General features: G+C 41.7%; 1 protein-coding gene across 1 annotated transcript; it reads right to left on the reverse strand.

The window, feature by feature from the left end:
• Positions 1-270: 270 nt before the first annotated feature.
• Positions 271-22,971, reverse strand: LOC308435192 (zinc finger protein 124-like). The gene is made up of 4 exons (XM_080935860.1): positions 22,849-22,971; positions 13,206-13,332; positions 12,959-13,019; positions 271-958 (listed from the first exon to the last, which is right to left on the reverse strand). Exons 1-4 carry the CDS (start codon positions 22,849-22,851, stop codon positions 916-918), a joined length of 234 nt encoding a protein of 77 aa, XP_080791986.1. The 5' UTR covers positions 22,852-22,971; the 3' UTR covers positions 271-915.
• Positions 22,972-24,592: the final 1,621 nt, after the last annotated feature.

The raw sequence follows: 24,592 nt of genomic DNA on the forward strand, positions 1-24,592 counted from the left end.
CAGGACGAGACTATGATGGGCAGGTAACAGGTTAAAATAACTCAGAATCTGCCCGGTCACAGTGCTGTAAGCTAATGATTACTATATCTCCTTGTCATTATCTGGGAGCAAGGACAGGCACAGAAAAGCCATCAGTGGCTACACACACACACACACACACACACCACACAACATGCTGTGGTTGAGTATGGAGGTCACAGGACTTTAGGTAGTCTACTCAGTGTACCATGTGGACCAGAGGTCATGTGGTTTGATGGCAGGGGCTTTTATTTATCTTAGTTTTACAACATGGTAACACCCTGAGAAGGGACCTATGAATGAGTTAGCCTGAGTGTTATGGTAAGAAGCTTATAATTCCAAGCCTGTAGCCAGTGATTATTCACCCTTCTAAATCTAAATCTGCCACCCCGGAACACAAGTTTTTTTTTTTTGTTTTGGCTATGTGAGACTAAGACTTGAATTCACATCCTAGGGATGAGCTCACTCCCATCTCCTCCTTCATGTTCCTTAATACTATGAGTGCTTAAAAGAAAAAAGAACATATAAGGCTGGCCACCTCTGGTATCAGTGCTCAGTTTACTTTCCCCAGACATTTACAATGGGGGAATACCTTAAATCTTGGCCATTGCTCACTAAACTGATTCAGACAAGGCTTGACAGGATAGAAACAGCAAGGACAACCTCTAAAATGAAGATACTGTAGGCTGGACTGACACTTGCAAACCACTGACGTTGCATTTCTTTGTGTGAATAAAGGTAGGTGGAAGGGTAACCTGCAGAAGGTGCTCTTCTTCCACAGTGTGATCCCAGGAATCAAAACTCAGGTCTTTTGGCCTCCCAGCAAGTGCTTTTAAATTTGGAGCCATAATACATGTCCAACACCTAGCTTTTGTCAGGGTAGTTCTCATCTGTCATTCAACAGCTTGAAAAGACAGAAGACGCTCCTCCTTGGAAGATCCTGCAATTAGAGAATACAGTATGGTAGTTCAAGGGCAGACACAAACGTCCACTCACTACAGGTAAGAAACCAGCATCACACCGAAGTAATGATATCAACAAAGACTAACTTGGAGAACAATGACTTTATTGAAATTTACTTACAGGAGTATCAATAAGGGATTACTTACAGGAATAAGAGTGACTCAAAGTCAGTTGCATCACTAAAAAGTACACCGAGAAGGGGTGACCACTCAAAAACTTCAACCCTGTAGCTGCTCCTTACACAACTTTCAGACATAATAGTTACAAAATGTAATTAAACTTCATTGTTTATCTTATGCTTTCCTTTATACATTTATTCATATGAATAAAGTTAGAGCTGAAAAGGGAGAGGTTACAATACACAGAAATTCAGAGAATGATTTGAAAACTTATATTACAATAAACTGGAAACTCAAGAAGAATTTCAAGACGTATACAAAATATCAAAATTAGGCCAAAGGTTGGAGGTTTCGTAGTCCCCTCCAAATATTATAGGCGATTGCGATTGTCCTTGGTTATCAGACCTTGACAGTAAGACCTTATTACTGAAGACACCACACACTGAGTCATAGAGCATTAAGAATTCATAGCTTGTACCAACCTAGAGGCTTCATACTACTGGCTAGCTTTCATAGCACTAGCTGATGCTGTGTATCCAATCAGGGGAGAAGCCTAATCATCAAGCTTACCCAACAATTACTAATCAGTTTGACAAGACATGGCCACGAGTATGGCATGAATGTTGGAATAACCAACCACGTTTTGACTGGATTTCAGGCCCATTTCACACAACCCACAAAATAAAACCCAATGGCAGCATTTATGTAGAGAACTTTCTACTAATCTACTATTATTCTGTTAAAGGCTATGTATCTTTATACCCTCAGAAAAATTTACCTTCATCAGAGAAGATGGGCTTTGTTAATTAGTCTTTGCAGTGGATAGCAATTAGTAGACTTGCAACTGGTCAACATGCAGAGAGCACGGGATTTTGGAGGCCCCGCTCTAAATGGAGTATCTACCAACAACACATTGAGGACCAGGGATTATTACAGATGAGGAAGCCAAAGGTCTGTAAGAGCCAGAGTGGACTATTACAGTCACTGTGTTCTAGATACAACAGGACAGTTGCACGTAGTAACTGACAACAGCTGTGACCACACAAGCTCAAGCCAGACAAATATTCCATCACGGAGGTGGGAGGTGTGCAGAAAGGCCCACTCCTGAGTAGCTATTGGCAGTTGATGACTGCCAAGTAAGGGAGAGGCAGGTTTGTTCAGGGAGAGGTCACTCATGCCACAGAAGGCGGCGCTGCACCCATGTATATACTGGAAGCACTAGGGAGACTTAGGTTAGAGATAAGAGATGACACCGATAACGGCAGTGGGAGAGGGATGGAAGAATTGGAGGAATTCTGTAATGGAATGGGAGTCTGCAAGCTTCATCAAATTGCATTATGTGCATGTATAAAATTCTCAAACAATAACAAAACAAAATGAACAATTGAAAACATAAGTCAAGGGAATGTGAACTGTGAACAGTGTAAAAGGGTAACATCCCTAAGCTAGAAATGGATTGTTTCCACAAGGAAAGCACAGGTCTTGACAAACTCACCGCTGAATTCTAACAAGCTTCCCAAACTATTTCACTAAATATAAAGGGAAGAAACACTAATTTATTCTTAAAAGGTATTACCACAATGCCAAAACTATGAAGGGCTCAACAACAACAAAACTGTAACACAATTTCCTTGATGAAAATAGAAAAAGAAAAAAAAAAAAAAATCAAGATTATACTCTCAAACCAAGTCAACATATTTAAAACACCACAAACTATAATGGGGTGAATTTCTTTCTTTGCATATAAACATGTTTCCACAGACATCAATCAGTAAATGTAGAAAATATAGATATGCAAGAATTGGGAGCCCCTGATTCAATCCCTCAGTACACGAAGAAGTGGACTTCAAAGCTCTATGTTTTCTCCTGAAAATATCCTGAAATTAGAAAAAGGGAGACACCTCACTGAAAGAGATGTTACACACGACAAAACTAAAGCCTAGATTGTACCAAACAGGAAAACTAAAAGCATCTCTTCCACTATCAGGAGTTGCACAAGGTGTGTATCTTCCCTACACCGTGAAACACATCTCTTGCATTCTTACTGGAAAATGTAAAAAGAGAAAGGAAAGAGAGACAACTGTGCAGTCAGTTCAGTGGTCCACCGCTGCCTAGCACACACAACCCTGAGCACCGAGGAACGTAACAAGTCAAATGAAGCCAAACCTCTATTTATGGACAATATGCCTATTTTATTAAAATTATTATTACATGTGTATGGGTGTTTTGCCTGCATGTCTGTCTGTGCACCGTGTGCTTGTCTGGTGCCCACAGATCAGAGGAAGGTGTTGGATTCCTTGGAACTGGAGTTACAGTTGTGAGGTGCCGTATTCAAGCCTCAGCCCTCTAGAGAGAAGCAGTGCTCTTGGCCTGCTCCTATGCTCATATTCTTAAAAAACCCGAAGTGCCACACCAAGACTCTTACACCCAATTATTACTTAACCAAAGTAGTACAATAAAGTCAGTACAGGAAAAAACCAGTATTCGTTTATATCACAATTAAAATGGTTATAAAAGCCTAAGAAACAAGTAAAAAGACAAAAAAAAAAAAGTCAAATTCACCTGTGAATAAACTTAGCCAGGCTGAGTACATAAGGACAATTTAAAACACTGAAGACCTGAAGGCTCTAGAAAATGGAAAACACGTCACCACCATAATATAAGTTTAAGTGTTCAGACTCAACACACGTCCCCTCAAAACTCCAATGTTGTTCTTCCCAGAAATAGAAAACACAATCCTACAACTGTAAGAAAGCCAAAATACTCTAAACGGTCAAAGCAGAAAGAGCACTGCTAACTAGAGTTATCACAATGCCACTTTAAATTACACTCTAAAACCAGAGTGAAATACTGTAACGTAAAAACAGACACGCAGAGCAATGGCAGAATATAGTACCGCAGAGTACCGTACTAACCATGTCGCACACCCGAATCTCAGCAAAGGCATCCAGATCATGCATAGGACAGTAAGTGACCTCAACAGGAAATCAACACCGTACGAACAAGAATATCCCGAAATCCCTCTATCATTCTGTATAAAAGCAACACAAAGTGTATCAAAGGCCGAAACTCACAGGGAGATCTACAGGATACATGAAGCTGTAGACGTGGACAATGGCATTCTCAACTAATAGCTTACAGGAAGCATGGCAAACAGGAAATGGACATCAGAGGCTCATGATGACAATGTTAACACCCGGAAAAGAGGAAGAGAGGGTGCTGTAAATTAGATGCTGGCCTTATGTACACAGCAAATTCCAGGCCAAGTCAGGCCTACAAAGCAAGACCCATGTTACAAACAAAACAAACAAAAACAACCCCAAAGTATAAATGGAAATTAATCACTGCAAGAAGTTAAAGAGCTTTTATAAAAAGGAACAATTGTCAGAGAAAGCCACAGAGTGAGGGAAAATATCTTTGGACTCTTATTCATACAGACAGAAAGAACACACATACACACACACACACACACACACACACACAGACACACACACACACACCCCAAGCTTCAAAACAACTTAAAGACATGAAACACATGATGAGAAAAGTAGTACAAAGCAACACAAATTGTATTACAAATGAACAAGTAACTGAATCAACACAAGTGGAAACAATCCTTTCTCAAACAAATAGCCAATAAATACACGAAAATTCCCAATACAATTAACTTTTCCCCAATATGAATAGCCACCAAGAAACCAAACTACAACACAAACCGGTGAGAATGTACTGCTGCTCCTGGAAATGAGCATTAGCATGGCCACTCTGGAAGGTAAGTTTCATCAAAGAAGCAAATATAAGATCTTACCCTGCGGTGATATTGTTTGGTGTACAACAAAAGCAGTAAGTTAGGTTATACTAGAAACACTTGTACTTTTATTCCTACACCACTCACTGCACTCACTTACAGAAACAGCCTAAGTGCTCGTCAATAAATAAACTAAACTTTTTAAAGTTTTAAATGTGGTATATATAAGACACACTATTCTAGGTCACCAAGAACTGTTATTGGCAGGAAAATGGATGGAACTGGAGATCTATATGTAAGTGACAACTTAGCTCCAAATGGTGTTCCTTCTATAACAGAATCTAGATTTTAACGAACTAGAGAAACGAACCCCTAAGTTTCAGAGAACAGAACCACTGGGGAGAAGAAGAGGAACAAGGAACAGTTAGTGATTATGGCTGCAATACATGGAAACCCGGGTCACAATGCCATTTGAAAATCTATAACTTTGCCAACATATGAGCTAACAATTTAAAAAACACTTAAATAAAGAAAATTATATACAAAGAAAAAGCCCCTCTCTCCAACTTATGGAAAACCTAAGTGTGGCCAAAATTGTTGCTATAGACTGACCTAAGGTGTGATGAGCACTAGGTTGAGTTGTTGCTGTAGACTAGTCTAAGGTGTGATGAGCACTAGGTTGAGTTGTTGCTGTAGACTAGTCTAAGGTGTGATGACCACTAGGATGAGTTGTTGCTGTAGACTAGTCTAAGGTGTGATGACCACTAAGTTGAGTTGTTGCTGTAGACTAGTCTAAGGTGTGATGACCACTAGGTTGAGTTGTTGCTGTAGACTAGTCTAAGGTGTGATGACCACTAGGTTGAGTTGTTGCTGTAGACTAGTCTAAGGTGTGATGACCACTAGGATGAGTTGTTGCTGTAGACTAGTCTAAGGTGTGATGACCACTAAGTTGAGTTGTTGCTGTAGACTAGTCTAAGGTGTGATGACCACTAGGTTGAGTTGTTGCTGTAGACTAGTCTAAGGTGTGATGACCACTAGGTTGAGTTGTTGCTGTAGACTAGTCTAAGGTGTGATGACCACTAGGATGAGTTGTTGCTGTAGACTAGTCTAAGGTGTGATGACCACTAGGTTGAGTTGTTGCTGTAGACTAGTCTAAGGTGTGATGAGCACTAGGTTGAGTTGTTGCTGTAGACTAGTCTAAGGTGTGATGAGCACTAGGTTGAGTTGTTGCTGTAGACTAGTCTAAGGTGTGATGACCACTAGGTTGAGTGTAAGGTGCTATTCTTGCTTTCTCACTTATACTGTAATGCTATGGAAACTCTAGCACACCTATGTATGTGGCTAACTGCACTCATCATCTCAGAGCAAATATTAGTGTTTATATAGAAACTAAGAAATGCAAAAGTGATCCAGAACACTACTGTTCACTTCACACAGCAAGGCACATCTTCTGCCAGTGAAGGACATGTTCCAAGGCTCCACCGGTGAGCAATGTTCCTTAATGACTAAGACAAAAAGGCATTCTAAAAGGACACCTTGCACTGGAAACCTATAAGACATTCTGATTCATGTAAGAGGAAAAGTTCCTTCTCACTGGTGGACTAAGCAGCGCATCTCACGACCTCATCTCCCTTTAATCCAGCAGTCTTCTGGGTAACAACTGCTGTGAGTACGAGAGCAGAACAAGTCACTCCTCAGTGCATACGACACAGCGGACACCGAACCACAGAACAATCCCTGTAAGACTTCCAAATTAAAATGCCAGTTTTGTCAGAAGCAATATGGAGAATCCTTTTATACATGAGCCGCTCACTTACCATGTATACAGAGTTAGCAAATTTATTGAACAGATGGTTTTAGTAAGAAGGCAGTAATACCAATATATCTTAGTATAATAACTAGAGAAATTACAAAATTAAATACATATGAAAAGCAAAATTTACACAGTAAAATCACACACACACACACACACACACACACACAATAATAGTTCATGATTTAAAATAACAATTAAGCACAAGTTAACAACAATCTGGCCTATATAGAAAGTTCCAGGCTGGCCAAGGTCATGTGGCATGACACCAACTGGGGGGAAAAACCCTATAAACTAAGTTACTGCCATCCATGCAGCTCTTGCACCAACAGACCTTGACTGCTCTCAAGTTTGGTCAGAGAATTCTTTGTACAGTGGACAGCTGTCAACGGAGTGATACACAAAGGGCCGTGAGACTGAATGCTCACCTCTAAGTGAGACGGCTATATTAACTCCTCCATCAGACAGGCTCAGGGAAAAACCAAAGAAAAGGCAAGAATACAAAAGCCAGAGGGAGGGAGAAGCACTGTGAAATGCTGGCTTTTTTTTTTTTTTTTTTGACATGATTACTATAATCCTGAACTCATAGCAAATGTGACTGCATGCACAAGACCTACATTGTAAGATTAACTAAGCCCAAATCCCAGCATTTCCCTTACTGAGGAGTTACTGGCAGTGGATAGCTGCTGAGGGTAGAGAATCACTGGCGACGGTGTGAGTACTGGTAGGTCACCCACCCTCCAGTGGATGGCTCTATACTCATGCATGTATGAGTAACACTAACTAGACTAGTATGTTATTTTTAAAGACAAAGTTAAGGGTGGGGGGTGTTGGGAGAAGTAGGAAGGGTTGGAAGAAAAAATAGTAGGTACACATGATTATCTTTTATTGCCTATGTGTATGAGAATCTCCAAACTAAGAAATAAGCCAACTTAGAAAGATGGTCTGACCTATAATTACAATAAACCTATACCTACCTTCTGAATAGAAAAACAAAACAAAGTCAATCCTAGCATTTGCTATTCTAAAATATTTTGAAAATACTTCAAAGCTAAGAACACATGCTCAGGATTGTAAGAACACATCAGAGAGCAACATAAACAAAAAAAGATAACATCAATTTAAAACTGGCTTCGGCCTGAGGGTCTGAGCGGGGAGCCCACTTGCTGTGCAATTATGAGACATCAAGTTTCATTCCCTATCAATAAAAAGCTGGGGACGACTGAGTATACTTCTAGAGACAATATCTTCTGTACTGTATCAGTCAATTAAAAAGTCCATAGCCTATTATGGCTCAGGCAGAAATGGAAGGTGGGACATCCAGGAGGCAGAAAGGATTCTGAGATCGAGCCAGAGGCAGGAGATTTGCCCAGGAAGATATGACTAGGCAGGCGCATGGTACCTCAGCACAAGTAACCAACCACATAGCAGAATGTTAGGTTAAAATAAATGGGTTATCTTTAGTTATGATCTAGTCAGAAAAAAGCTTAGCAATATGACTAAGGTATTTTTAAATATATTTTGAGTCTTATTTCTGGGACCATGAGGCTGGGAGGAAGAACCAAACTGAACTTCTCCAGTGTCTCTATACTCACTCAGCACTATGGGGAACAGACAAGAAATGCTTCTGCCTGCCCAGCTACAGGCTCAGTGAGACCCTGTCTTGGGGAAAAACAGTGACAGTGAAAGACACCGACGTATTACCTTGTTCACTTTGTGAACACCACCAACCAAACCAGCAACACATACACAATGCCCCCCAACACACACACATCCACGCACACACTTTTTTTCCATGAAAAAATGAGTGTATACACAAAATACTTAAAATCAGCCAAATAAAATCAATAGGACTATTCCAATATTCACAAAGCCATTTTTAAACTACCCATTAAACATGATTAAAAAAAAATAAGACATTTATGCATGGGGGTTGAGGAATGGGTGAGCAGTTAAGAGTATTTACTGTTCTACCATGAAGACTAGGATTTCGATCCCATGACACATGTCAAACATGTCACAATGTCTGTAATGCTATCCTCCAAAGCATTCTAGCCACCAAGGGCCTATGTCTACATGCACTCACATGCTCACACATCAATACTAAAATGCATTTTAAAGATAGTTATGTGGACTGGCGTATTGCAAGTATCAACTCTCCAATGAAGCCAACATCACTTACAATGAGAAGCATCTACCTTATTTGATACAAAAGGACATCGCTCATTAAACTGATACACGATTGCTTTAAGAAATCTTACAAATAGAATAAAATGCACTTTCTATCCCGTCAGCTTTTTGCATACGTAGGTCTTACTGGTCTGCAGTTCGTCCGTGTAAGCTGCCCTTCCACGTTACTCAGTGCTCTGCTCGCTGCTTTGCTTTTGTAGAGTACAATTTAAAAACAAGTCAAGAGACGGGCTCTTAAACAGAAGCTGATGATGGTGAATGTGGAAGCAGAGACATTTCATTTTAAACATTCAAAGGCTAGAAATTGGAAGATGAGCAGTTCTGGGTCAACCTGGGATACACACAAAAGCTTTTCTGGAAAAAAAAAAGCTAGAAAAATACTTAAGTTTTATTTTTATGTTTACGTGTGTGAGGGAAGAACTGGATGTCCTATCCCTGGAGTCACCTGCGGTTGTGAGCTCTGTGACAGTGCTGAAAAGCAAATGCTCTTAAAGGCTAACTGAATGTCCTTTGGAAGGAGTAGCTCTTAAAGGCAAATCATCCCTATCAGCCCCTGAAATTTTTCAATAAATACAAAATACTATACTGATAACATTTTCTTCAGAGTGTGCATTTCCTGGAGCATGCTACCAAAAAATAAGTATGTCCAGTCCTTCATAATACTGACATTTATCAGATTAAACATGAAAACATCAAAGGACTTTCCCTTTATTTGCTGCTACTCTAGATTTTCCAACGTTTTTCACCAGCGAAGGTTTTCATCCGGTATGTGTCTCCATCTGTGCCGGATGGAACGCTGACGATCTCTGTTGAGATTAGCACTCCACATCAAGTTCTTTCCTTGTCTGTCCATCAGCCAAATGGTGTTCACATAGGTTTCTACTGACAGGAATCCTCCCATGTACATGTTTGTGAGTTCTATGAAGCTGATGATGAAGAGTTCACAGTTCTGTTTATAAGGTTTCACTACAGTAGGTTATTTTGTGTCTGTAAGAGGATGTGATAACCCAAGACTATCTAAGATGCCTATATATGAAGGGTTTCTCTCCACAGTGACTCCTTCCAAGTGTTCAGAGGGAATAGGGAAGCAGAGAAGGGCGTTTTTACAACACCGCATACACATACATAGTTTCTCTACAGCATGAATTTTCTCCTGTTTCCTCCAAGATCCGGAACTGTAGAAGGCTTTCCTATACTGCTTGCACAAGTCCATTTCTCTTAATGTTCTTCAAGGAGCTTTAAGCTGAAAACTCATTTGTACATTGATATATTTTTTTAAAATATATTTCCTCGTCGTGACATCTCGTTTGTTTCAATGAAACAAAACACAAGGGTTTTCCACATTGCTAGTACAAATCCAGTCTTTTTCCAGTATAATTTTGCTTATTTCCATGAAAGCCACCAAGCGCAGGAAAAAATTCTCACATTTCTAAAAAACACTGGGATCCAGGGTAGTGTGAAGCAATTCATGTCTATGTAAATGGTTCAAAGTGAAGAAAGGTTTCCCACAGTACTTACAATTAAAAGGCTCATCGTCAAAGTGTAGCTTTTCATGTGCCTGAAGATGACTGTCATAAGGGAAAGTTTCCCCACACTGTTTGCACACATGGACCTTCCCATCAGTATGAGTTTTTTCGTGTCTCTGAAGGGAGTAAGACCACAGGAAGGTTTTCCCACACTGCTTACACTCATAGGGCTTCTCACCAGTGTGGATTCTCTCGTGTGTCTTCAGTGACCGTGAAGAAGTGAAACTCTTCCCACACTGCTTACACACGTAGGAAACTGGGACAGCGTGAAGTGCTTTATGCTTTTGAAATTGACTCCACAGCACAAATGCATTCCCACACTGTTCACATATGTAAGGTTTTTCATCAATATGGGTTTGCTCATGTTCTAAAAGGTCAGTTGAACTAGTGAAGGCAACCCCACACTGCTTGCACACATAAGGTTTCTCCTCGGTGTGAATTTTGACATGTCTTTGAAGGGAAGCAGAACGAGGAAAAGTTTTCCCACAATGATTACACACATAGGGCTTCTCACCAGTGTGGGTTATTTTATGTCTTAAAAGTGAATTCAACCGAGTAAAGCTGTATCCACACTGGTCACACACATAGGGTCTCTCCCCAGTGTGAATTCTTTCATGTGTCCTCAGGGACCCAGAACAAGTGAAGCTTTTTCCACATAGCTTACAAGCATAGGGTTTCACACCACTGTGAATTATTTCATGTTTTCGTAATTGAATCCAACGCATGAAGGTGTTTCCACATTGCTTACATTCATAAGGTGTTTCTCCAGTGTGAATTCTTTCATGTATTCGAAAGGAACGGTAAGTAATGAAGGCCTTACCACATGGTTTACACACGTAAGGTTTCTCTCCCGTGTGAATTCTTGTATGGATCTGAAGAGAACTATAATGACGTAAGGTTTTCCCACAGTAATTGCACACAAAGAGGTCCCTAACAGAGTGAGTTCTTTTGTGTGTCTTAAGGGAACGAGAATGAGCAAAGGTTTTCCCACACTGCAAGCACACATAGGGCTTCTCCCCCGTGTGAATTCTTTCATGTGTTTGGAGGTAGGTGGGAAAAGCAAAAGCTTTCCCACACTGCTTACAGATATAGCATTTCTTTGCACGATGACGTCGTTCATGCCTTCGGAAGTACCTGGAGGAACTGAAACATTTCCCACATTGCTTACACTCAAAGGGTTTATCTTCATTGAAAGTCTTTGCAACGTTCTGACCATATCTATAGTCTTCATCACAACGCTCAGTTTTATACAGTCTCTCTAGAGTGTAAGTACTTTCATAGTTCTCAAAGGATGTGAGAGAACTGGAGGTGGTCCCATACTGCATACTGTAGAGTTCCTTCCCATATTCCTGATGTTCGTACGACTCATGCTCTGTGTCGGGTTTAAGGAGTACACTCAGAGATAAATGACCAATGACTACTGTCGCACAGCCGCTGTTCTCACATATGTGAACTCCTTGTAAGGAGTTCTGGTTTACAAGGCTGTGTGTAGTGAAGTCGAAGATTTCTGCACACTGATGATCATCTTTACAGTCATAGAGCCCCTCCACCACTTGACCGCTGTAAGGAAGCAAATGTACATCACTGATATTTTATTAACTATGTACCTGGAGAAATGTTGGTTCTATGCTGTCAGAATTCTTTGAACCCATTTACCTGAACGCTCAATACTCTGAGGACAACTATAGCAAAAGCAGTGGTATTCACAGGTGGCTGTCCCATCACCTTCATGGATCTAGAAGCATGTCTTACCTAACGTGAAAATACCTATTTCAATTCTTGATGCCATCCTGACACCTGGGGAGGCCTGCTAAAAAACAGGTTGTCTATCAGCAAGTTATGTCTCAAAGGCTACTATGAAAGGCCACTTTTGCTGGCCATAATAAGCAAAGTCTCTAGAACTGGAGGAGGCATGTAGCTCTTCTTAAAACTTAAGATTATGCCTAAGATGACAGAAACAAATTCTACTTAGGCAAGAGGTGTGCTTATGTGCATAAAGTAAGCAAACCAAACCAAACTAAACTAAACCAAACCAAACATTACTCCTGGAGGGAGAATAAAAAGAGGAATCTGAGAAGAGGTAACTCGAGTTCGAGTCCATGAAACAGAAGCATGCTTCATGTTGATTTCTGAAGATAACTTGCTATAAAGGCTTCAAGAAGCCAGGCATAGTAGCGAATGCCTTTAATCTTAGCACTTGGGAGGCAGAGGCAGGTGGATCTCTTGAGTTTTAGGTCAGCCTGGTCTACAGAATGAGTTCCAGGACAGCCAAGACTAGACAAAAAAGTACTGTCTCAAAAAAAAAAAAGAAAGATTGATTACTGGCCACAGAATCCATGTGATGCTATACCTGTCATAGAACTAAACTAAAAAAGTAAATAAAGGTGAATGATCACAATCATGTTACATTCTAAACTACTGGAAAGTCCACAAAGAGATTTTAATATTTAGTCCAAGCCTAAAAAGAAACCTGACAGTAGTTGAGTTTGAAACTGAATGTACCTGTGTCTTTTACTACTTTATAAAGTATAGACATATACAACCCTTAAGGAGTATGGCTGTCTCTTGAGGTATGTATTACCTTAGTTTTCTCCAGGAATTTCGGTATATATTTTCAATAATATGGTGCTCCAAACTGTTTCCTAGAATACAATCAAAACAGAATCACTATAAATTATAATATCACAGTAAATATATTAATAGATTATATCAAAATTTGCAGTATAAAGTGACCCATCTCAAGTATTCATTCAAATCTCTCTTTATCGTATGTAAACTCATACACATTTTCTTTAATTAACTGATTAAAGGGATGATGACATACTTACCTATAGAAGCCAGGTTCCTCAGGGTTTCCTGCATCACATCTTTGTAGAGGTTCTTCTGGGATGGATTCAGCATAGCCCACTCCTCCAGAGAGAAGTTCACAGCCACATCCTCAAAGGCCACTGACTCCTGAAAGAGCCCATATACATTCCCACAAGGAAGTATGAGCTTCATAGTACTAGAGATCTAAGCTTGGTTCATAAGAAGTTGATAAGATACAATGGCCTTTGTGTTTCACACAATATTCTGACAGTAAATTGGAGCCATCTGGTAAAGCAACAACAGGACAGGACCAGCCTTGTTCTGATATACTGTGCTAACCTCTCCATATACATTGGTTCACTGTAACATTACAATTAGTTCTGATTGTCTAATGCACCAAAACACAGTCAATACCAACTGTCCCAAGACTGCAAATTCTTACAAGTGTAGAAGAAAACAATCCTAGCTCTCCTGGTAACTGCAACTGCTATTCAGATTCCTCCCCTCCCCCCAACTATAAAGGAAGTCACTTTTCCACAGCTGATGTCAATCACAGGCTACTTTTATAATCTCTAGTTTCTCTCAGAATTCTTGTAATGTTTTAAGTGCCTATCAGATACAGGTTAAAGCACAAGATATTCAGAGAACAGAGGGATTAGAGACCCCAGTGTGACCAGGTACCTCAAGCTCTTCCTGCAGTGCCTTTCCTTTCATGGTGGTCTGGATCCTTAAACTGTAAGCCAAAAAGCAGCCTAGCCTCTCAAGAGTTCCTCTTAGGCGGACTGCAGAGATAGCTCAATAATGAGGAACCCTTCCTGCTCTTGTGAAGAGCAGTAGGCTAACTATTTTATATCAACTTGACACCTGTTAGTCATTTTGGAAGAACTATAAACTCAACAGAAATAATGTCCCCAGTGCCAGACATAGTGACACATACCCTTAATCTCAGCATTTGAGAGACAGAAGTAGGTGGATCTTTGTAAGTGTGAGGCCAGCCTCATCAGTTAGCTTCAGGTCAGCTTACAGTGAAGGCTATATAGTGTGACCGTGTCTTTACAAAAAGAAAAAAAAAATGCCCCAACAGATTGGCCTGTGGACAAATGTGCCATACATTTTCTTGATTGATGGTTGATAATGGAAGGACCCAGATCACTTTACATGGTGCTACTACTGAGCAGTTGGTCCCAGGAGCTCTAACAAAACCGGCTGTGCAAGCCTCGGTGAGCAAGATAGTAAGCAGCACTCCTCCATGGCCTCTGTCATCGATTCTTGCTTCTAGGTTCCTGTCCTATAGACTATAATGTGGAACTATACCCTGAAATAAATCCTTTCCTTCCCAGGTTGCTTTTGGTTATAGTATTTACTACAGCAATAGAAAATTTAACCACATCACATGACTAACAGCCACCTGTACCTCCAGTTCCAAAGGACTGATGTCCTTTTCTGGTACTGTGAGCATTCTCCATTCATTCATTTGTTCATTCATTCATTTATTTAGTCAGTCAGTCAGTCATTTTCTCTGTCCCCCTATTTCCCTCCTCCCTCTCTCTCACACACACAAAACAAAATTTTAAAAAAATCACCTAGGACACAAACCTCTGGCACACCTGTGAGTGATTATCTAGATCACATTACTAGACGTAAGAACAAACATCTGAAGTGTGGGTAGTAGCTAGCAGTCCCCGAGCAGGGGAGCTTGAACTGTATAAAATGAAGAAAGGGGGCTAAGCACCCGTATTCTTTCAGTACTTTCTGCTCCCTGTTGTGGGTAATCAAGGCAGTCGATCCAAACTTCTGACACTGTGACTTCCCCGCCACGTAACTTGGAAAGAATCCTTTCCCCAGTTTCTTTCATCAGGGTATTTTATCAAGCAACCAGGCAAGAAACTAAGACAGAAAACTGTTACCTTATACCGGGGCTGTTTATATGATATACACGAACACCCCAGGCATTGCTTGTGGGAGGAACATAGAGAAAACTGGTATTTGGGTTAGAAAAGTGGGACTTAATGAGCCACGTTTGTAGAAGCTTGAGAAACAACAATACCGAGGGCAGCTGTAATTGACAAAAATACCAGTGTCACTGGAGGAAAACTTGCTGGGGCATAGTCCAACAATAAGGTGGCCTAAGGGCAAAGCCAGAGGCTCCAGCAGAACTTGGCACTGTCATCCACAGGGTGATAGTTGTGAAGGAATGAAGGATGTAACACAGGGAGACCACACAGAACAGTTGAGGCCAGGCACCACTTGACAGTCTGAGTTCCTGTAAAGTGACCCTCAGAAGTCCCTGTGTGGAGTTCTAAAGATGAAGCCTAAGTGACCCTGGAGACCACAGGATACTGGAGATGCCAAGACCTTGAGATGTCTGCCAAGAACAGCTACCAGCACTGAGAGGAGCTAGTCCAAGAGACAGACTGTAAATGCTACTGGTGGCAGAGCTGGAGTTGTGGGGAGATGAAATTCAGTTTCATCAGTTAGATATTCGGCACAGAGATGTATGATTTGGCATTTGCCTCACCGGATTTGTGTCCTGCTTTGGTCCAATCATAATTTGCTATGCTCCAATTTTTCCATTTTACAATCGGAATGTCTGCTCAGGGCCATTGGATATTGGAAGTATATGGGGGTGGAGAGTTGGCTCAACAGTTTAAAAAGCACTGGCTGCTCTTCCAGAGGACCAAAGTTCAATTCTCAGCACCCACATGGCAGCTCACTCAGTCTGTAACTCTAGTTCCTGGGGAAACCTACACCCTCAGAGTTACATGCAGGCAAAATTCCAATGCACATAAAATATAAATAAATAAATGTATATACTGGAAGTATGTAACTTGTTTTTCATTTTATAGGAGCTCACGGTTAAGACACTTTGAAATTTCCAACTATTTAAACAAGCTTAAGGGCTATGGGAAGTTTCTGTTATTGGGATAAATGCATATTACACTATAAGATGGAGATAGGAGTGGAAAGTTATGGCTTAAAAGGGACGATTAAGAGTCCAGATTTCAAGTTGACAAAGATTGAAATTGTGATGGGTAATATTAACTATCAATTTGACAGACTCTAGAATCCCTCAAGAGACACATCTCCATGTGAACCTATGATGGGTTATGTAGTCTGAGGTTAGCCTTGGAGAATGTCTCTGAGAGATCATGTTGATAACACTGATTAGGCACAATCACTGTGATTGTGAGTAGGGTCATCCCCAGGTAGAGGGTTCTGAACCATATAGAATGAAGACAGTGCTCTGCTTCCTGACAGTAAATGCATCTACCTCACTGTTGCCCTGACTTCCCCACCATGGAAGACTGTACTCTGTGAGCCAGAACAAACCATTTCTCCCATAACTTGTCAAATTTTTATTTAATCAACATTATAGGAAAAATAACTAGGGCTGGAGAGATGGCTCAGCGGTTATGAGCACCGACTGTTCTTCTAAAAGTCCTGAGTTCAATTCCCAGCAACCACATGGTGGCTCACAACCATCTGTAATGGGGTCTGATGCCCTCTTCTGGTGTGTCTGAAGACAGCTACAGTGTACTCATATACATAAAATAAATAATTCTGAAGAAGGAGAAGGACTGGAGGCAGCAAGTCAAAGAGGCCATTACCAGAAAATTTTTTAAAAAGTAATTTTCATAATACTGGAACATATACGACTAAGTCTACAACAGTTCTGTTATTTCCCGATTTTCCCAGGCCAGTATTAATAGATATAAATAGGGATGTATCTTTTCTTGTTTTATATATTAAAACTTACATATATAAATTACATATGCACACAAACACATACAATATCGTGTCTGGCAGGGTTCAGATGGGAAGAGGGTGGAGGAGAGAACACCATGGTACACCTGTGGAGTTGAAAGGACAGCTTCCAGGAGTTCTCTCCTCCCACCATCATGGTACACCTGTGGAGTTGAAAGGACAGCTTCCAGGAGTTCTCTCCTCCCACCATCAGGCCTCAGGGATTTAATTAAGATGGTCAAGCTTGGTGACGAATACCTTTACTAAGCAAGTCAATTTATCAGCCTTAAAAATATATTTTTAGCAAAAAAGTGTAATGCAAATGTAAAGGCTTTAAATGAGAAAGGATTTTAAGTTGTGAATGTTTTATTGCATTGGTCTAATATTAAAAAAAAAAAAAAAAAAAAGGAAAAGGTAAATGAGATGAACGGGAGATTACTGGAACCTGGGAGAGAAAGCATGAGGAGAAACTAGGCCAGGGTTCCAGGTCTGCTTGCCATTCCTGTTTACAGGGTCAGGAAAGACCAGGCACCAGTGACAAAGCCAAGACTGCTTACAGGGAGACATCTTACCAGAGAGAAGACATTAGGCTAAACAGGGTCACAATGATAATGCCCTCAATATTGCTAATTTAAACAAGTCCTTGTAAATCTACTGTACAAGTTTGCTTACAAAAGAGAGGTCTGTATTTTTAACCTTGTTGTAAACTATATTCTTTTAAAAAATTGGGGGTAGGGAGCTCAGCAGTTAAAAATACTGGCTGCTCTTCGGAAAGATCTGGGTTTGATTCCCAGCACCCCTACAGTAGCTAACAGCTGTCTGTAACTCCAGTTTTAGGGGATCCGATATCCTTTTCTGTGGCTACTACACACATGTGGTACATATACATATATGCCAGAAAATCACCCATACATACAGCATTAAACTTACTTTTTATAAAGTTGGTAGAGAATAAAAATCTTCCTAATATTTAGAAATTTAACTTGAAAGTTAACTTGAAAGATTTTATATATACCCATAGTAAAGGGTACACACACACACACACACACACACACACACACACACACACACACACACACTCTCCCTTGAGAAGGCCATGCCTACTACTGTATTCCCCAAATATCTTTTTTTCCAATAATCTTTGTGCTAATATATAATTTTAAAGATGTCTCTTCGTGTATTTTCTTTACATTGCTTGGTATATTGCCTTCATATTGGTCTGACGCAAAATATGTCTAACAAATTCAAGTTTAATTGCCTTTTCAGAAGATGCAGCCACAACAACCAGTAACCTCCAGCAGACAGCTAATGGACCATGTCTTAGTAAAGAGGAGAACTCGCATGTCTTGCATTTTTTCAGATAAATTCTAACATATAATTGCTGAACCATACAATTACTTGCATACTTGTTTTCTCTCCTCCATGATACAAACAAAACCAGATGGTTTTTTTCCCCCAAGTTTCTTGCCATAGCCAGTGTAGGAGCAGAAACAAACAAAAATAAAGAATAAAAAACAAAAAAAAAAAAAAAACAAAACAAAAAAACCAGAAAATTCATTTTAAAAATACTAATATGATGCTGCCTGCTGAGATCAGGGGAGACTGTCGGGGTATCAACACTGCTCTTGATCACCCACCCGAACTTGATGGTAAGACTCTACTGCTGAACACACCTCATACTTAGGTCACAAGACACAAATCAAGTTGATACTTACATGGAGTCCTCATCCCTGCTGGCTGGCTTTCACAACACCAAAGGTGCTGTGTACAGTGCTGGGGCAAAGTCTTACATAGCTGTGGACACCCCCAACCTGTAATATAATGACTTGCCCGGCACAGCACATACACTGGCCCAAGTGTGGCACCAATCCATTGGGAACAACCAACCCGTTTCTGATCGAAATCACAGCCTGCTCCACAAGATGGAATCCATAGCTGTTAAGTGGACCAAAACCAGTGGACAGCTGGCTAGGTCACAGGCCACAGGGGAGAACTTAATGCTATCCTTATGCTAAAACTTCTAAATATTTACAGTAATACCAATCAATAGATTAGCGTGGCTTTCTACCCTAATCAAAGAAGCCTGCCTCTTCTTGAAGTTAATAGAGACCCACGATAGATCAAAATGTGGAGAGCTCAGCTCTAAATGAGACATCTATATTACATCCTGTTCCTTACGAAAGAAGGAGAAGAAACACTGTAGGAGTCAAAGGTCAGGGAGGACTACAGGAAGCCATGTTTTCCAGTCACCACAGGGCTGCTGCATCTACCAACTCTGAGCGGTTGTGATAGCTTGCCTAAAAACTGCACAAGATGAAACCGACCAAAACGGCAGAATAAATGGAAGCAGTAACAAAGCACAGGTCCAGCAGACGTCCTCTGGCAGCTGACGGCTGTGGGAGGCGGAAGAGTCTGCTCTTTAGAGATGCTGCTCCTGCCAGTGGCTGACCCGACACCCGCAAACACACTGGAAACACTAATTAGACTCAGTGGGTTAAAGCAGATATAGTGCAGTAGGTCTGGAAGGACACTGGGAGGTGGAATTACAGGATCGACTGAATCCAAATACACTGAGTGCATGGTGAGACATTTCCGGAGGAAAAACAAATATACATTTCTGAAAGGTCTTAAATTTTCTATGTTGTTTATATTTAAAGTCGTATCTATAAAAGTACAGATTTTGGGAAGACTATTTATAATGACAGAAAAGATACACAGGAGCTTAAGTGTTGGCTGAGCTCTTAAGTGTTTTCATGCTCTTCTAAAGGACCCTAGTCTGGTTCCCAACAGCCAAGTCAGGCAGCTCACAACCACCTGTAACTTCAGCTCCAGAAAAATCCAGATACCCCTTATGACCTTCTTGGGCATCTAGAAATGCTTAGTAGAACATTCATACACACACACACACACACACACACACACACACACACACACACACACACAAAGAGAGAGAAATACATAATTAAAGTAAAGCAGCAATAAAACTGTGTATGGCCAGATGAGCCCACTGTCTACACATGCTTACAATTTCATATTGTTGAAGGACAACAAATTAGCTTGTAACATGAATAAGTGCTCACATAAATTAAGCCAGTTGGGTTAGTCCAAGTATTTCCGAGTTTATATGTAACTCAAAAATGTAACACTCAACATCCTTCCTCTGGCGATCATGACAGATTGGCCAGCAGTCCCACACTGCCAACGAGACACAGCAATGAGAGCAGAACACCAGTTCCACAAATCAATGTCGGAGAACAAATCAAAGGGTATGATCAGGTCAGAGCTGGTCTGACTTTTGGAATCTACCACAACTTCTACTTAGAAAAAAGGGGGAAAAAAAAAAAAAAAAACTAACAACAGAAACGAGGCAGGATTAAGACAAAACCTATGATGCACATAGAAACAGTCTTGGTCTGTTTCTCAACTGATCTCAGTTCTTACTCTGTAAGATCGCCAAAGGCTTCTTATTGGGAATGTTTCCGTGTGAGATTCTGTGGAGGACAGCAGAGCGGCAGACAGCAATGTGGCCTTAGCTCTAAAGAGAGGAATGTGGATCTGCCTGGAAGGTGTTCATACAGTTTCCTGGAGAAGGAATTAGTTTCAAAGCAGGAGCCAGGCTAGGCCGCAGGCTCTCAGATTACCAGGCAGGAGGCAGGGGAGTGAAGAGGGTGGGGGCAGGGGGTGTGGCCACTAGTAACCCACTATAGTGTAAACTCATCTCTCCAGGTAATTAGTAAGGTGGACTTCAGTGTCTGGGAGGGGGAGGTGCTAGAGATGTTACTTCCTAAGCAGTAGCTGGGTTCTAACACTATGTTCTTTCTTCAGCCACTCACGATGACAAAATGAGTGGGGTGGGTGGGCCTGAATCCAGGCCCATTGGCAATCATTGGCAGCAGCCGTCCGCCAGCTCCAAGTGACTCATGAGAATGTTCCAGGTAGACGGCAGAAGCTGGAAAAATGGCCTCGGCAAAGCAGCCACCTTGTGTAAGAAAAAACCGAGAGCTCTAATAAGAACTGAGTGTGCCACCTTATAGAACCACTCAGGCACTGCCTTTTAAAATGTGTATAGATGAGAAAAATGGCTCAGCAAGTAAAGACATTTGGCTGCAGAAGCCTAGTGTCATGACTTCAATCCTGGGAATCCATGTAAAGGAGAGACTATAGTTCACAAAATTCTTCTCTGACTTCTAACACACACACACACACACACACACACACAGAGAGAGAGAGAGAGAGAGAGAGAGAGAGAGAGAGAGCACGTATATACACAATAAAACATAAATAAAATTAAAAAGCAAAAATGTCTAGAAATATCTCTCGGGAACTGGAGAGATGGCTCAGCGGTTAAGAGCACTGGCTGCTCTTCCAGAAGTCCTGAGTTTGAATCCCAGCAACCACATGGTGGCTCACAACCATCTGTAATGGAATCCAACGCCCTCTTCTGGTGTGTCTGAAGACAGCTACAGTGTACTCATATACATAAAATAAATAAATATATCTTTAAAAAAAAAAAAAGAAAGAAACATCTCAGGGCAATAACAATTATGACAAGAGCCCAACCTCATCCCTTCCCATATATATGGATACTCCTTTCAGTGAATTTGGGAATATCAGAAGAAGGTAGAAATTCGGGGCTTAGTGCTACGATTCACTGACTTACAGGCAAAGGTCATGGAATTTAACCGCAGCTTCCCTCGAATCTGTGAGATTCACAGAAAAAGCAGATGCCATTGAAGAGGAGGAGAGAAGCCTGGGCAGGCTGCTTAGTGACACTCCATACCATAGGGAATATCTGCTTTCCAACAGTGTCAAGTTAAGTAACAACCTCTACCAGACTTACTCCAAGTTTAAGAGCCCCCCGCCCCCCCCCAAAGAAGGGCAGTACAACTTTTTTTACACAGGTAAAAAAACAAAAGCACTATCTGCCAGAACACTAGGAGGAACAAACTGACAATATCAATCACTGAAAATATACCATATTGTATTAGAAACATCACACAAATCATACAACATATGACCCCCTCACCTGGCACTACGAAGGCGCCTCCCAAGACCAAAGGATGGCAGGCAACTGTCAGACTTACCCACAGGAAGAACTGAGTCCTTGGACGCCTGCTCCAGTGCGGTTTCTCCTGCCCAGGACATTCTGCCAACTTCAAATTGACTTACTGGGCGCACGTACACTTGACATCTCTGTGCCTACACTGCTAGGACATCGTTTTTGGTCCCCTTCCGATTCTTCTTTGCACCCGTCTCAGCTCAAAGTCTCCTACTTCAGAACAGACCTTAAACTCAACCACTTTAGCTCCCAGTCATCCTGTGACCTGCACATTTATATGTTTTTTTTTTTTTTGTGGGTGTGAAATGTTCATATGTGATTTGCCACATGTTAGTAATTAGACTGTTATACAAAAACCCGTGATTGCCAATGGCTGGATAGCAAAATAGGGACTACTTGACTAATTATTAACGAAATACACATGACTTGTGAATTATTAATTATTCGATAAATTCTAGCATTGGAAACACACCAACTTATCCCCCCCGTTTATGACAACACAGTCGGGACACAAGGTCACCACACCCTGCGGCTTCCCTGCCCCTCCAACACACACACACACACACACACACTCGAATCCCAGGGTCCCTAGTCTCACCGAGACGCTGCTGCCACCGCCCAGGCTGCGGACCCGCGACGCTGCTGGCGCCGGGATGCCCAGGGAGGCCATGGCCGCAGCGCTGAGCTCTCAGCAAAGGACAGGACCGCGGCTGTGCCGGCTGGTCCAGCTCCACCCAGAGGATCCCCGGCAGCGCGGCCCAGCGGAGCCAGAGGAGACGCAGACTCCGCTGCCCTGGAAGGCCGCGTCCCACTGCCGCCTCCGCTTACCGCAGCCTCCTCCCCACGCCCCGAGCACGCACCATTTCCAGTCACCGGCTGTCCCGCTGTGCTCCGGCGGCTCTTGCAGTCAGTGGATGGGACACAGGCACCGAGAAACAACCTGCGGGGCTCTGTCCACAGAACACACAAACGCCTAAAATGGCTGGACGGGAAGTGGCATCCTCGGCTTTTGTGCCCGCCCCCTCCCAACATCTGAAAACGTCATTGGACGGTTTATGCAGCCAAGCAACTTTTCTTACTGGCCAGCGAGTCACGTGCACTCCTCCTAAAGCTTAAATGACAGAAAAAACATCCTCTAGACTGTACCGTGGCGCCAAATCTCTAATCCGAACACAAGCCTTTTTACTTGGGGTCTAATCTGGCCGTGAGATTCGCAAACTCTACGTCTAGCGGTACGTGTGAAAGGGATGAATACTCTACATTTTACATGGCATGAAAAATAGGGAGACGTCTATTCTTTAACAAGGCAAAAATGCCAGCTAAATTCTATTTGCATGCGTGTGAAATGGCACTGAAAAGAATGTCTGATGTGAATTATGCCTATTTGGCTGAGCTTCTAATGTTCCCTCTAATTTTGCGATTGACGGTTGTCACCAAGGCGTCTGTGGCTGAGGATTTACCCATTCTGTTTACTCTTTGAAAGCCTCTCTTGAACGAACCCCACCACTATTGACCTCACAGAGTCGTTCCTAGAGCAAAACACTTTGGGAATGGAGAGACACAGAACAATCTTAAGATTCGAAGCACTCCAAACATTCTTCGGGAAGTGCAAGTTTGCTCAGTTCCCAGTGGAGCCCCAGGACACTGAACACGTAAACCTGGGATACTCCATAGATGACGTCCGGGGCAGACATTATTGACAGCAGGAGCTCCAGCCTGCCTGGGGAAGTAGAAGGAAGGTCGCGGAGAAATGGTGGAAATTAGGAAGGAAGCCTTGAGAAGGGTAGATTAGAGTTGAGAGGCGGCTCTGGGTGCTGGAAGTGTGGTAAGAGCCCAGGGAAGAAGCACTGAGCAAGTAAGAGATTCCCGCGGTGAGCCAGGTGAAGAATGTGCAGGTTTCGACGTCAGAGAGCCGGCAGACAGGTATTTTAAGCGATCTTTTAGAAAGACGGGGACAAAGATAGGAAAGCTGAAAGACTTGAGGCTGCAGCCAGCAAGCTGGCTAGATTCTATAGATTTCTTTCTTTCTTTCTTATTTATTTATTTATTTATTTATGATATGTTTCTGTGCCAATGTGCATGTCGCACGTGTACAAGTGCCCATGGAGGCCAGAAGAGGGCACTGCATCCGCGGAGACGGAGTTATAAGCAACAATAAGCTTCTGAACATAGGTTCTGGTACAGAATTTGGGTACCTTACAAAAACCATATGCACTGTAAACCACGGAGTCAGCTCGCCAGCCCCCAACTCTTCAGACTCCCATTCAGCGCGCGCTCTCTCTCTCTTTCTCTCTGTGTCCTTCTCTGTCTTCTCTCTTTACCTCTTTTTCTCTCTAGTTCTTTCCCCTATTCTTTCTGTATCATTTTCCCTTTCAAAGATTTTTCTAGCTAGCCTGGTTTTCAGGGTTCCCGGTCTCAGTCTCCTAATGGAAGGGACTGCTTTAGGTTATCTGGTTACAATTCTTATCCATCTGCTTTTAAACAAACTCACCTCCTTCCCATTCTCATGCCCCTACTGTGCCCTTGTATTTACTTTTTCCTTGTGTACTTACTGTTTGTACAACATAGAAATTTTTCTTTTATTTTTCTTTTCCTTTCTACTCA

This window comes from Micromys minutus, assembly GCF_963924665.1.
Source record: "Micromys minutus genome assembly, chromosome: 22".
Taxonomy (NCBI): Eukaryota; Metazoa; Chordata; class Mammalia; order Rodentia; family Muridae; genus Micromys; species Micromys minutus.